The sequence below is a fragment of the Sceloporus undulatus genome, chromosome 7, assembly GCF_019175285.1.
Source record: "Sceloporus undulatus isolate JIND9_A2432 ecotype Alabama chromosome 7, SceUnd_v1.1, whole genome shotgun sequence".
Classification (NCBI taxonomy): Eukaryota; Metazoa; Chordata; class Lepidosauria; order Squamata; family Phrynosomatidae; genus Sceloporus; species Sceloporus undulatus.
This window is the reverse complement of record NC_056528.1, coordinates 29,589,762-29,604,997: the sequence shown is the minus strand read 5'-3', so window position 1 is coordinate 29,604,997 and position 15,236 is coordinate 29,589,762. Positions and strand designations below refer to the sequence as shown.

Genomic DNA, 15,236 nt, shown 5'->3' with positions numbered 1-15,236 from the left:
ATATATTAATATTCCAATAAATATATTAATAATTTATTATTCCAATAAAATAATACATTAATAATATATTAATATTCCAATACAATAATTTATTAAAATATTTTCATATTCTAATAAAAATTATTGATGAATAATGTACTAATATTCTTAACATGCTTTTAAAAATATAAAACAATGGTCTCGAAGTTCGGACTAAAACCTGGCGTGCATTTTTAAGAAGAAGGCGGCAGCCGTGTCGACTCACGTGGACATCATCGATGGGTTTGGTCATCAGGGAAACGGCCAGAATGATGACCAGAGAGATGGCGAAGAGGATCATGGCGAAGTAGAGGTAGTGGACGCCACAGACGATGGCGGGGCAGGCGCTCGGTGCGGCGCAGCTTCCCGTGCCATACGCAAATTCCGTGATCATACGCGCCAGACCGATGACCAATCCGATGACCAGCCCCCAGAATGCACCCTGGAAGGAAACATACCTCGGACTTGGAATCATAAAATGGCACAATACGGGATGGACACAATTTTGACCGCCACGGCCGCTGACCTGTTCATTGACTCTTTTGCAGAAGATGGCGAGGAAGAAGACTGCGGCGATTGGTGGTCCGAGGTAACTGGTGATGGACTGGATGTAGTCGAAGAGCTGACCGCTTTGCGCCGACTGGACTACAGGGACCCAGGCGATACTGACCGCGATCAGGATCAGGATGAACAACCTGCACGTAAAACCGTGAGACGCGGAAAATACGGTCAGCGCCACAGCGGTTAAAGCGGTCCCAACCCGGGTTAATTGTGCAGTGCGGACACCACCAGGGCCGAAAAGCAAATCAGACGACCACGACAGCTGCACACGTAAATACGTAAGCCGCCATTTTTACCTCCCGACGATCATCAGCTCCCTCTCCTTGGCGCTCCTCCGCATCTTCGTGTAGATGTCCATCGTGAAAAGTGTGCTAGCGCTGTTAAAGATGGAGGTCAGCGAGCTCATCAGTGACGCCAGCATCACCGACAGCATCAGGCCGCGCAGACCTGCAGCGAGGACATGGAAATCACGTTACAGAAAACTTAATTCCACTCTCCATATCCTTACTCTGGCGTACGCCAATATGCGAAACGGCACGCCATTAAATAGGCTCAAGATCCCGTTTTCTGCGCCGTCCGCGCTCGGCGCCATCGCGTTTTTGGCGTCTTACCGTTGGGCATCAGGCGGACGACGAGCAGCGGATATGCGATGTTCGAACATCCAACCTCCGTCCCACAAATCTCAGAGCACTTTTCCGGGTTGATGCACGCCACTTCCTCTACAGAAAAGACGAGGAATCCCATTATCCCCAGCATGGCGGACTCCACCATCCCCGCCGCGAGACGTCTGCCATGAAATCGCGCACCTCCATCGCCCTTGGAGGACGTATTCGTACCCCGAAGACGCGAATTGGGTGACCCTTCGGGTGTAATTGCGCAAACCACACCAAAACGGCGCCAAAATGGTCTCACCGGTGTATAAGATGCGGCTGATCATCCCCGGCATGACCATCAGAAACATGGGGAGGAGCTTCATGTATCCGCAAAGGACGCAACCCGCTTTTACGTGCGACATGTTCTTCGCAGAGAGGCAGCGCTGGACGATGACCTGCGGAGGCAGCAAACGTTACGCAAGAACTGCGTCGAAGCGTGTAACGCAACGGACGTGGTTTCATGTACCTGGTCGGTGCACCAGTACCACAAGGCGAGGATGCTGAGGCCAAAAACGAGCCCCGGCCACGGAAGGTCGCCGCTGACCGGATCGCGGAAGATGCTGAACGCATCCGGGCGCGGCGTGTAGCACGCCTCCGAAACATTCGCCAGGCCGATGTCCAAGGGGATGGCGCTCAGGTAGCGGTCCATGAATTCATCGTAGCCGCCGACTTCGTTGAATGCTGCGGATCGAAAATACGTAAGCAGGGGGGACAAAACGGTGTCACGCGTCGTCGCAATTATGTAAACGCTTACCAAAGATGGCGAGGATGATGGAGCCGACCAGCATGATCAGCGTTTGGAGCGTGTCGGTGTAGATGACCGCTGCCAATCCGCCTGCAGGACACAAAGGAAAGAGGTCAAAGGTCATACGGATGCCATATGGCGCCATTTTTGCGCAGTTGAAATGGGTTCAATGGCGTCGACTGACCGGTGATGGTGTAAACGGCGGTGATGGCAAGCAAAATGACAATGGCGGCGTAGATGTTGAGGCCCATTGCCATCTGGATGAAGATGGCGCCTGAGAAGATGTCCGCCTGCGCAAAAAAATGGCTCCCCAAAATTAATCCAAAAATAATATAATAATAATATAGTATAATAATATAATAATGTAATAATAATGTAATATAATTCTAATATAATAATATAATTATTATTATTGCAGGAGAAAATTATATTTAATATAATATAACTATATAATAAATATTTCATAATATATTTAATTTCTAATATAGTTTATTATAATGAATTTAACATATATACAAAATATTATTAAAACATATTTATATGTAAATAATATTATTTATTAGATTTAATATGTATTTATTTGATAAATCCTTAAAATAAAATAAGTAATATTTATTATTTTTATTATTATTATTGCAGGAGAATTTTCTTATTTTTAATATAATTGTATAATAAATATATAATAATATATTTAATTTGTAATATAGTTTATTATAATAAATTTAATATAGTTAAATATTAAATATAAATAATATAAATAAATAGTATTTATTATAGATTTAATATCGATTTATTTTATAAATGCTTCAAATAGATCAGTAATATTTAATATAATTATTGCGAGAGAGACGTAAATCTCTGAAATATTTTTATTATTATATTTAATACTAATTACAATCAAATATTATTATTATTTTTGCAGGAGAAAGGTGAGAATTAAATCCTTGAAAGAAATTATTATTTAATATTAATCATAATTAAATTAATGTTATTATTATTATTATCATTATTATTATTGCATGAGAAAGGGAAGATATAAATTAAATCTTGGTATTAAAATAAAAATATTATTTTTGTTTATAATTATTTTATTTATATTATTATTTAATAAATATATAAGTTATATACACACACACACATACACACATATATGTAATTGTCAGGAGAAAGGTGTCAAATTGTTAATATTATAGTTAATAATTATAATGAAATTAAATATATTACTATTGCTATTATTATTGGAAAAAGGGGAGCTATAAATCTTTGAAAATAACAATAGTAATAAATTATAATAATATAATTATTAAATTATAATATATTATATTATTAAATTATATTGTTATAATGATTATAAATTATAAAGAAATAAATATAAATAATAATGAAAAATAAAATAATAAAAAATAAAAATAAAAAATGAAAATAATAATAATAGTAATAAATTATAATAATATTATTAAATTATAATATATTATATTATTAAATTGTTTTTCTAATTATTATAATTAAGTAGTATAATTATATAGTCTATAAAGCCCCCCTATTGATTATATTATTTTTTTTGGATAATATTATTTTTAGTATATATCTTTTATATATAGATTTGTGTGTGGGGTGTGCGCGGCTCCCTATTTACAATTATTAGTATAATTTTTAATATATATATAAGCCCCTAGTTTGGTAATAAGAATAATAATAATAATAATAATAATAATATTTTTATATAAGGTTATATAATTATAATATATATTCCACCATTTTGATTATTATTATTATTATCATGGCAGCTAACGAAACTTTTTAATTTTAAATCAACCTTTTAATTAATTAATTAATTAACTAGCTATTTAACATTAAATTTAAAAAATTAACGTACAAAAGCCTTAATTAAAAAAAATAGAGTGAGATAAAACCATGTTTAAAGGAAAGAGAAAAATGGAGACAAATCTGTTAATGATTTCTCTTATTCGTTCCAAGGTCCGGCTCAATAAATGAGTCTCTGCCTCGTTAGCTCCGTTTAAGTGCCTTTTTATGGCCCTCGTTAACTTTCGCTCCCGTCTTTCCAAGACCTTTGGAAAAGTCATTATCATCGTTATTATCATCAAAAGAAGTAATAAATTATATTTAAATTATAATCATTCCCTAATAAATATATAATATGAGATATTTAATTTATAATTCAATTTATTCTATAAAAAAAAAAAAAAAAAATATTTTTCCTGCATGGCAGAAGAGGGTTGGACTCTGTGGCCTTAGTATCCCTTCCGACGCGTAGGTCCTAATGTATTCCTGCATGGCAAGAAAGAGAGTTGGACCTATGGGCCCTTATAGTTCCCTTCCGACTCTAGGATCCTATGTTATTCCTGCATGGCAGAAGGAGAGTTGTAACTCTATGGCCCCTTAGTAGTCCCTTCTGACGCCGAGGATCCTAATTAATGTCCCTGATGCAGAAAGAGAGTTTTGACTCTATGGGCCCTTGTAGTCCCCTTCCGACTCTATAGTCCTATGTATTCATGCTGGCAGAAGAGAGTTGGACTCTATGGCCTTAGTAGTCCCGTCTGACTCGAGGATCCTGTAGATTCCCTCATGGCAGAAGGAGGGTTGGACTCTAGGGCCCTTAGTAGTCCCTTGTGACTCGAAGGATCCAGGTATTCCTGCATGGCAAGGAGGTTGGACTCTATGGCCCTTAGTATCCCTTCCGACCCTAGGATCCTATGTATCTGCATGCAAGGGGTTGGACTATTGGCCCCTTAGTAGTCCCCTCCGACTCAGGATCCTATGTATTCCCATGCAGAAGAGAGTGGACTATGGGCCCTTAGTAGTCCCTTCCGACGCTAGGATCCGAGATTCCGCTGCAGAAGAGGTTGGACTCTGCCCTAAGTGTCCTTCCGCTCTAGGACCATGTATTCCCTGCAGGCAAAGAAGTGACCTAGGCCCTTATAGCCCTTCCGCTCGAGGATCCTATGTATTCCCTGCATGGCAGAAGAGGGTTGGACGTATGCCCTAGAGTCCCTTCTGACCTCAGGATCCTAGTATTCCTGCATGGCAAAGATGTTGGACTCTATGGCCTTATAGTCCCCTTCGACTTAGGATCCTATGTATTCTGCTGGCAGAAGGAGGTTGGACCTCTATGCCTATAGTGTCCCTCTGACCTAGGACCTAATATTCGCTGGCAAAGGAGTTGGACTCTATGCCCTTATAGCCCCCTTCCGCTCAGGATCCTATGTTTCTGCTGGCAAAGGAGGTTGGACGCTAGGCACTTCGATCCTTCCTCCAGGATCCTATGTATTCCTGCATGGCAAAGGAGGGTTGAATCATGGCCCTTAAGTAGTCCCTTCGACTCTAGATCCATGTATTCCGGCAGGCAAAGGAGTTGGACTCTATGGCCCCTTAGTAGTCCCTCTGACTCTAGACCATGATTCCTGCATGGCAGAAGGAGGCGTTGGACCTAGGCCCTTAGTAGTCCCTTCCGACTCAGATCCATGTATTCCTGCATGCAGAAGGAGGTGGACTCTATGGCCCCTCTAGTCCCTTCCGTCCTAGGACCAGGTATTCCTGCATGGCAGAAGAGGTGGACCGAATGGCCCTTAGTAGTCCCTTCTGACTCTAGGCCATGTATCCTCGCAGAAGAGTGGACCGATGCCCTATAGTCCCTTCTGACCAGGAATCCTAGTATTCCTGCATGCAGAAGGAGGGTTGACTCTAGGCCCTTAGTATCCCCTTCTACTCTAGGACCATGTATCCGGCATGGCAGAAAGGGTTGGACGCTGGCCTAGTAGTCCCTTCCGACTCAGGATCCTAGTATTCTGCATGGCAGAGGAGGTGACTCTAGGCCTAAGTCCCCCTCTGAACTATGTATTCCTGCAGGCAGAAGGGGGTTGGCGCTGGCCCTAGTAGCCCTCGGACTCTAGGATCCTATGTATTCCCTGCAGCAGAAGGAGGTTGGACTCTATGGCCCTATATCCCTTCGCTCTAGACCATGTATTCCTCATGGCAGAAGGGGGGTGGACCTATGGCCCTTAGACATGGTACCTCGGGTTAGCGAATTAATTCGTTCCGCCGCCTGCTTTCGGAACCCGAAAAGCCTGCGCAGGCCGAAAACCCATAGCGCTAATGGGGAAAAGCCGTGATTTCGTTGCAAATAGCGCCGAAAAGCACCAAAAATTTTTTCCATAACCAAAAACGTTCGTAAGACCCGGAACAGTTTTTTTGAATGGATTTTTTTTCGTAACCCGGAAATTTCGAGGCGGCATTCAGACCGGGTACCACTGTGTCCCCCTCTGACTCATGTCATATGTTCCTCATGCCAGAGAGGGTTGGACCTCAGCCCTTAGAGTCCCTTCCACTCGGACTATGTATTCCGCCAGTCAGAAAGAGATTGGCTCTAGGCCCTTAGTAGTCCCTTCCCGACTCTAAGATCCCTATGATTCTGCATGGCAGAAGAGGTGGACCTAGGCCTTATAGTCCCTTCTGACTCAATCCTGATATTCCTGCATGCAGAGAGGGGTGGACCTATGGCCCCTAGTGTCCCTTGTGCTCTAGGAACTATGTATTCCTGCATGCAGAAGGAGGGTTGGACTCAATGCCCTTATAGTCCCTCCACTCAGGATCCATGTATCTCCATTGCAGAAGAGCGTTGACTAAGGCCCTAGTAGTCCCTTCCACTCTTATTATTCTATGTATTGCTGCATGCAAATGATATCCTCAATTTTTCACCCCTTCTAGAACTCTTTGGCACCGAAGGACAGAGAAGGCCAATTCCGAACTCTCGCCTCCCTTTCCGAGGGACGACCTGCCTTCCCGACGCACCGCCATTTGCTCCGCTCGTGGGACCGCTGACATCAGCCATGTTCTTGCGGCGTACTACGTCACACTTTGCAGACTGGCCACGAAGGTGAGACGCATCGCTGTAAAAACCGGCTCCTAAAATGCGACCCACGAGACCATAGAGTCCTTTCAATCGACCTGGGATGGCATTGACCCTTTTTGCCCTGTTTCATCACACCTTTGGCGCGGCTCTTGATATGGCTTCCTTGCGTCCGGCAGGGGCGCGCTTTCGAACAGTGCATTCGCGTGTGCATTAGCGCGCGAATACGTAAATGCGGATGGGCCTCTAACGTCCGTCCGACCCGTTGTTGTGTCCAGCGGACTCCATGCGGCTGCATGAGCGATCAAGTAATGGTGCGGAAGGATGCAAAACACGATAATTTTATCCTCCGTAGGAATCCAGTCCCCGGCGCACTCATTCAGAGCCATCTGGAGCCATTTTGATCTATCGAAACCCACAACATGAATTAAACCAACCTAATTAAACGCCTTTTCGCAGAAAAACGAGGCCGACGCCATTGCGGTAGATCCCCGCCACCCCGCGCCTTTTTCGCCGCGGCATTGCGCTGGTTCCGGCGGCGGTCGAAAATACTTAGTCCGTTTCCCCCCCTTTTAAATCTTGGATACATATAGAGGTAAAAAATGCACGTTTAATACAAAATGGAGGCGAAGTCGCATTTGCGCACAGGAGGGTTTCAAATGCGTCCATTATCTTGGGACCTAGATGTTTATTATTAGATAATTAATAATCATATAAATAGAGCATTAATTAATATAATATTATTATTTTTAATTTAGGAATTTAGTTAATTTACCTTTTGATACATACTTTATTTACATAACTGTTAATCTCATTAATTTATTCTAAATATAATATAATAATCATCTACAAATACTCTTTTTGTTCCCGCTCTCTGCCCATCGGGGCGGCTACCCCGTTTCCTACCGACATTCACATCCCTTCCTCCCCTCCTAAAGTTTCCAATCCATACAGTATTAAAGGCCCAACAAAAATCCAAACAAACCCAGTAAAACTGACCAAAGTCCCGCCCCCCCAACGTCATGGGAGCAGCAATCTTCGCCAGACCTTCTAGGCCGGTTCGCTATCGGGAGGCCGCTGGAAAGAGCCGTCTAACAGCCTTTTAAGCTGTCCTAAGGATGAAGTTGACGGACTCACCAGAGCCGTCCACACGGGGCCGATGGAAAATGCCCTCTAGAGGTAGTCAAGCCAGATTTTTGGGGGAGGATGCGCAGGGAGGATGTAGGGGAGAAGGCGGCTCCTGAAGATAGTTTTGGACCCAACCATTTAGGCTTTAAAGTGATAACGAACACTTGTACTGGGCCGAAGCAAGGGCACCAGTGAGGGAGTTTAGAACCGACGTATATGGTCCTCCTGGAGTTCCAGAATTACTCTGGCTGCATATTCTGTACTAATTGCAGTTTCGGACCAAGCCGAGGGTAGCCCCGTAGAGCGATTACGAAGTCTAGACTGAGGTTACCAGTGCAACCCGGCCAACAGTCGAAGATCCCGTACTTGTCCGGATATATCAAATGAATATGTTTACTATGAATATTAATTTATATTAATATATAATATTTGATAAATTTATATTAATATTCAAATGTTTAGAATCTGTTGGATAATTTCTGCAGCATGTTTTAGGAATTTAGATATTTGTAATTTTAGATATTTGTATTTATAATTTATTTTATGTTTTAGATTTATATTTATATTTTATATTTTTATAAATGTTCGATTACGGAATTAAGATAATTTATTCTTTAGATAATTTATATTTATAACTTATTTATTATTTATATTTATATTTTAATTTATATTTATATTGAAATATTTATAAACCGATTAGGATAATTTATTATGTAGTTAATTTAGATAATTTATTAGTAGATCATTTATAATCTAGATGTAGATTTATGTTATTTATAGTGAATATATATTTCTGTCTATTATATGAATTTCGCTTTCTATTAGATTTTTAGTTATATTTAGATTTAAAAATTTATAATCTGCTGCAGTGTGGGGAAGTTAGAGAATTTATTATTAGATTCTAGTCTATTATAATTATTGATATTATAGGTATATCTTTGCAGTCATATGTTGTGGTATTTTTATTTATAATATATCTAAATTTACTATGTACTTCTAATTTAATGTAAAAAAAATTAAGTTCCTGCGGGAGAATTTTCTACGTGTTTCGGCATTTAGATAAAGTGATTATTTTCTATAGATATATAATATATCTATATATCAATTATCGCTACCTATCATTTCATATCCTCTTCATATTTCAATATTTCTTAATTTTGCTTTTAGTTTATTTTATATTTATTTATTTAAATATTAAATTTATATATTTATATGTAGAATATTTATAATGGCTCAAAGTTTTTTATAGTATAGTGCTTTATATTTTATATTTCTCTTGAGTTATCTTTTTATAGTTCTCTTGATTGACTATTATTTTAGGATTAAATATTTCGAACTGAAAATGAACCATAATTTTTTTATTTTTCTATTTAGCTATAGTTTGCCTTTATTTGATCTGTTGCATTTTATCTTCTATTTCTCTTTACTTTCTCGTTCTATTTAAATCTTTTTCACTGTTGCCCTCCTTTCTTTATCTTTCTTTCTCTTTTCTCTTTCTTTTATCTGTCTCGTTCTATGATTTTGATTTTGATCTCGTTCTCTTATTTTCTTCTTTTATCTTCAACTCTTTCATCATGGTTGACATCTGTATTTAGATAATATTTCATTTGGATATTTTATTTATATTAACTTAAATAATAGATAATCCCTTGCGGCTGAAAAGAAATAAATTTACGTAGTTTAGGTATTTTTCAACCTCCTCCCGCGACTCATGTGCAGAGACAGAAACCTGTAACGCCGTGGCGGTGGCCAAGAAGACGCAAAAACGTCAACCTCGCAACCTGAGGGGAAACGGCTCCTGCCCACGGGTGCAAAATTTTGCCCCGCTGGGTGGCTGCTCCTTTCTCCGGTTTACCATCGGCGCGGCGCGCCGGAAAAACGGCGCACACTGCAACCGTTCACCGCCAGTAAGAGACTTGTCCGCGGGCGAATGGCCGGTCCTCCGAAGCACAGTAGTATCGGGGATTATGGGAAATTTGCATGGATTACGGGGAGTCCGAAAAAATTGAAACGGAAATTTGGTGAATCGTTGCGCTCTGTTTCGCATGTTGCATCTCCACAAAGCCAACCCAGGATTTCTTCTGAAGGGCTGCATGCCTGGCGCGATGGGGAACCTTTGCAAAGTCCCTTGGGGCGTCGGTCAAAATTGCGCACGTTGCGCGGCGGCGCATCAGAAGGGTGGCCAAGTGTGCGGCCAACCCAGCTGAACGCTATTACGGGAACCTGGGAGGCCCTCAGTAAGGAGTAAACCGCCATTTTGTGTTTTTAAACATGCAGTAACTCTCCTGTAAATTCTTCCTTCCTTCCTCCCTCCCTCTCTGCTCCTTTCGCTTCCTCCCTTCGTTGTATCCATCTTTTCCTTCTAGTTTATCCACTTCTCCTTCCTTCCTGCCTGTCCTTCCTTCCTCTCCGGTTTTTCTTCATTTCCTTCCTCATGCCGTCTTCCTTCGTTAGTCCTCTCTCTTCTTTCTCTCCATCATCCGATCTATCCTTTTCCTTCCCTTTCAGTCATCCTTCCTTTCCCATTCTCCTTCCATCCGTTCGCCTCATCACCTCATATCCGTCCCTCCCTCCTTCTTTCCTCCGTCCTGTTCCGACCTTAAACCTCATCCAGTCTTCTTCCTGCCTTCCTTCCTTCCTTCTTCCTCCTTCCTTTGAGCCTCCAGTCTTGTGCCTCCCTCCTTCATTCCTCCTTTCTCTGTCCTCCCGCCGTACTAGCTTCCGTCCTTCTGTCCCCCGGTCCTTCCTGCCGTCCTGCCTTCCTTCCTTCCTTCGTTCCTCGTCTCTCTTCTTCTCGTCCATATTCCTCTCTACCTTTCCTTCCTTCCTTCTATTCATTCATGCATCCTTGCCCGGCCATCTCACCTCATCTTCCGGCCGCCCTCCCTCCCTCCTCCGCCCTACCCTCCCGCCCTCTCCCTCCTCACCTCCTTCCTTCCTACCTTACTCATTCATGTCTGCCTTCCTCCTTCCTTCCTTCCTCCGTTCCTTTTTCATTCCTTCCTTCCTTCCCTGTTTTCCTTCCTTCTTCCTCCGTTCTTCCTCGCTCCCGGCTTCTGTTCTTTTTCTCTCCATCTTTCCGATCTATCCTTCCTCCATTCTTCATTCATTCCATTCATTCGTCCTCCATTCTTCCTTTCCTAACCTTCCGCTCACTTTCCTCTTTCTTCCTTCCTTCCTCCTTCCCCGGTCCTCCTCCCTCACCCCCTCCCGTCATTCTTCGTCCTTCCCCTGCCGGTTTTTCCGTCCTTTCCTCCTTCTTTCCTTCATTTCTTTCCCCTTCTTTCCTCTCTTCCCCTTTCTTTTCCTCTCCAGCTCCTATCTATCCTTCCTCTTCACTTCATTCTTTCCTTCCCTTCCTTTTCCATCTTTAATACCTTTAATCCTTACCATCTCTGTTTGCTTTCAATGGGACTTCCAAGAAGTCGTAACGACTTCGGTTCTTCCGCCATGTGGCAACTGTTATCCCCACCAGGTGACTCATGGGGCGACGTGAGGCGCAAAATTACGGCCGACCTGGGCTTTCGTAGAACATCATGGTCTGGCTCCCGGAACCCGCCGGAACGTAAACGCAAACATTCCACAGTTCTAGATACGTACGAATCTATGTATTTCCGCAGGCGTACGTTTCGAAAGCCGAAGGTATTCCGGCATGGCCGTTTCAATTTTTTAACATCCGTTCCGTTTCCACTTCCGCAGGATGAGTGGCCCGGCATCCTAAGATTTCGAGCTCACTGTGTCCGAACGGTAGCCGGGCAGCCCATTTTGGACTGGAGGGAATCAACCTGGGCCGCGTCCACCCCCGCGTTGACGTGACGCGGCACCATGACGTGGCGAAGTGCAACGGATTCCTAGAGAATACCAAGGTGTGTTTGGTTTAAAAAAGTCCATTTCCGGGTTTTAAACGTTTCTATGTTATTACCTGCATGGCAGAAGGAGGGATGGCTATATGGTCCTTAGTAGGCCCCTTCTGACTGTAGGATCCTAATGTAATTCTGCAGGGCAGAAGGATTCCTATGTATTCCTGCATGCAGAAGGAGGGATTGAAATAGTGGTCCTTAGTAGCCCCTTCTGACTGTAGGATTCTATGTATTCTGCATGGCAGAAGGAGCCTATGTATTTCCCTACATGGCGAAGGAGGATGGACTATATGGGTCCTTAGTAGCCCCCTTCTGACTGTAGGATCCCTATTATTCCTGCAGCAGAAGGATCCTATGATTCCTGCATGCAGAAGGATCGATGGTTTCCGCATGGCAGAAGGATCCATGTATGCCTGCATCAGAAGGATTTGATTTAGGCCCTATATCCCACTCTAGAATCCTATGTAATTCCTGCAGGGGCAAAATGAGGGTTGGACTCTATGGCCCTTAGTAGCGCCTTTTTGTTTTCCGACTCTAGGATGTATTATGCCTCATTGGCATAAGGAGGGGTTGGACTCTATGGCCCTTAGTAAAAAAAAGTCCCTTCCAACTCTAGGATCCTATGTATCCATAGTCCTGCATGGAAGAGGATCCTCCTGTAATTCCGGCATGGCAGAAGATTGTATTACAGTGGTACCCCCGGTATACGAATTCGCCTGGTACGAATTTTTCCGGGATAACGAAAAAATCCATATAGGATTTAATTGCTTCGGCTTAACAGAAGGTTTCCTTCGGGTTACGAAAAAAACCGCGTCGCTATTTTCCGCCACCGGAGGGCAGCAGAGAGCTGATGTTTCAATTAATTAGCGCCTAGGGAATACGGCTTACGAAGGTATTTCGGTTTACGAAATTAACCGAGAACAATTAATTATTTCGTAACCCGGGGTAACCACTGTACTGTATTCCTGACGTGTCCAAATAAGCAATCAAACACACCACCGTTTTGTCTTCCACAGGATGCGGGCGCAACTTAAACTCCGACTTCCATCTCGTTCCCTGTCTGAAAAATAGGGGGGAAGGTGACCTTCTGTTCAAGAACGCCACGCGACGGATCAATACCCTCACCAGTAACATGGACGATAAGTCATTTTGGGGGAGGACTTTTTTCCTCCGGCTGGCAGAGTTCCCCGCTCCATTGTAACCCCGCAGGTAAGATACTAATTTAATTGGGGATGATGGGAATGCTTCTGCTCAATTATGTCGGGTCATGCCCACCCAGGAAGAAGAAAACATTTCGCGCCCCCCCCACGAGACTGAAATAAGTAACATTTGTCTATAAAATTGTGGATAAGGTACAGGGCTCCCCCGGGTACGAAATTATATTTCTCCCGGGCCTCGTAACCGAAAAGCATTCCGCAAGCCGAAGCCCCAAGGCCTAATAGCAAAGCCGCGTTTGGTGCGAAAAACCGCCGAAGCACCAAAATTTTTCGTAACCCAAAACCTTGCGTAACCCGGAACAGTTTTTTTTATGGATTTTTTTTTAACCCACCGAAATTTCGTAACGCGGGCGCCATTTCGATACCGGGTACAAGTGTACTTAGTACTACAGCTTGCGCCCCCCCATGGCAAAAAAAACCTCACCTTCTGTGTCGATTTAAATACCAATAATTAATTTATGCAAAGAATAATAATAATAAATAATAATAATATGTGAAATGATATTGATTTCTAACAGTTAAATAAAAAAAATAATAATGATAATTAAATATTTAATTTACTTACATGTAAATAACTAAATATAATATTTAATTAACATTAATTACTTAACATTTAAATAAATAAATAATAATATATAAATTAATAGGTAATTTAATTAACATGTAAATAATAAATAATAATGATTTTAATGATTAATGTATTAAATTTTAAATACAATTATTACATAAATAAGAATATTTAAATAATATTATATTATTTAATTTTATTTACATTTCCTTACAATAATTCCTTGTTCCCTAATTCTTTCTTAAGTTCACTTTATGTTCACTTAATATTTCATTTACTATTTAATCCTAACTATTTAATTACTTTCTTAACAGTCACATAATAAATTAAATAATTATATTTCAATTGATATTTAATTAACCAGTTAAATAAATAATATATTTAAATATTTAAGATTTAACATTAAATAAACAAATAGAATATAATATTTAAATTAATTTTTTATTTAAATTAACATTTTAAATAATTAAATAATATAATATTTAAATATTAAGTAAGTACATTAATAATATTGAAATTAATATTTAATTTCCTTACATTAAATAAATACATTAATTGAAATAATAATCAACATTAATATTGAATTTAATTCACCTTTCACTTAATTCCTTAAATCCTAATGCTTCCTAAATTAATATTTAATTAACATTTCAATTCATTAATTACCTAATAATAATTAAATAATGCGTTAAATCCCTCGTTTTCTCGTTCTATTTTCTTTCCTCTTTCTAGTGTCCTGGATTTCTGCAGACGGGATCCTTCGCCGATATATAGAAGCATACAAAAATTCCCTTGTACCTTTTAATTGCTTTCGATTCGTTAATAATTCGATTTAATTAACACAATCCCTCCGCCATTCGATAAATCTGAGAAATCGTTTTATGACTGATAAAAATCGATAACGTTCGATAAATCAGCCGATTTATTAAATTAACAGATCAATTCATCCACAGAATAAGATAATTTGATCGAGTCGATCCATTACGTATTGAGCAAATAACGGATCAATTAATAAAATTTGAAATAGCCGCAAAATAAAACGCCAAACCACAAAATTTCGAAACGATTAATTTTTCTTTTTTATTTAACATTTAAAATTATTCCAATAATTAAATGGCGCAAAATTCGAATTCGTATTTGTTTCTCTTATTAAAACGTAAATCCAATTTTAAAAAACACCCCCACCCGAAATGTTTAGGTTTTTGTGGTGGGGACGTCCCGTAAAAAGCGGCACGGAAATTTCCCGCAGCGCAAAACCGTGAATAGATTTATGAAACGATAAGAGAATAAGACCTTATTTGTTTCTCATTTCTTCTAGAAAGGGTCCTGGGTTCAATCGATTCCGTAATTTCAGGCAGACATTCGTGTAATTTTTCTCTTTTCTGCGTCTGCGTGTTTTATTTTGTTAAGGCCCGCGGGAAGCGCGAGGAGGAACGGGAACGCCCAACAATTTGTTATTACGGCGCAAAAAAAATGGGATATATAATTATATATATGATATAATACACACACACAAACACACACACACACGTTTGGCGCAGCGGGACGGATAAGGATCGCGCGTTCGCCGCGCCGCTGAACACCGTCATTTTTCCACGGTACGGAACCTCCTTTCGCTT

General features: G+C 40.8%; 2 protein-coding genes across 2 annotated transcripts in view; both read right to left on the bottom strand.

Annotated features, from left to right (window-relative positions):
• The window catches only part of LOC121936566 (sodium/glucose cotransporter 1-like), a 67,849-nt gene extending 56,161 nt beyond the window's left edge, over positions 1-11,688 (bottom strand). The window contains exons 1-9 of the mRNA XM_042478900.1: positions 11,363-11,688; positions 2,162-2,292; positions 1,987-2,067; positions 1,699-1,913; positions 1,492-1,627; positions 1,191-1,298; positions 876-1,026; positions 545-713; positions 245-460 (exon numbers count right to left, since the gene is read on the bottom strand). Coding sequence (XP_042334834.1) covers positions 245-460; positions 545-713; positions 876-1,026; positions 1,191-1,298; positions 1,492-1,627; positions 1,699-1,913; positions 1,987-2,067; positions 2,162-2,292; positions 11,363-11,688 — 1,533 coding nt within the window. The remainder of the gene's footprint in view (positions 1-244; positions 461-544; positions 714-875; positions 1,027-1,190; positions 1,299-1,491; positions 1,628-1,698; positions 1,914-1,986; positions 2,068-2,161; positions 2,293-11,362) is intronic.
• A 15-nt stretch (positions 11,689-11,703) lies between these two features.
• The window catches only part of LOC121936563 (saxiphilin-like), an 8,447-nt gene continuing 4,914 nt past the window's right edge, over positions 11,704-15,236 (bottom strand). Inside the window, exons 9-10 of the mRNA XM_042478894.1 lie at positions 12,829-12,892; positions 11,704-11,823 (exon numbers count right to left, since the gene is read on the bottom strand). Coding sequence (XP_042334828.1) covers positions 11,704-11,823; positions 12,829-12,892 — 184 coding nt within the window. The remainder of the gene's footprint in view (positions 11,824-12,828; positions 12,893-15,236) is intronic.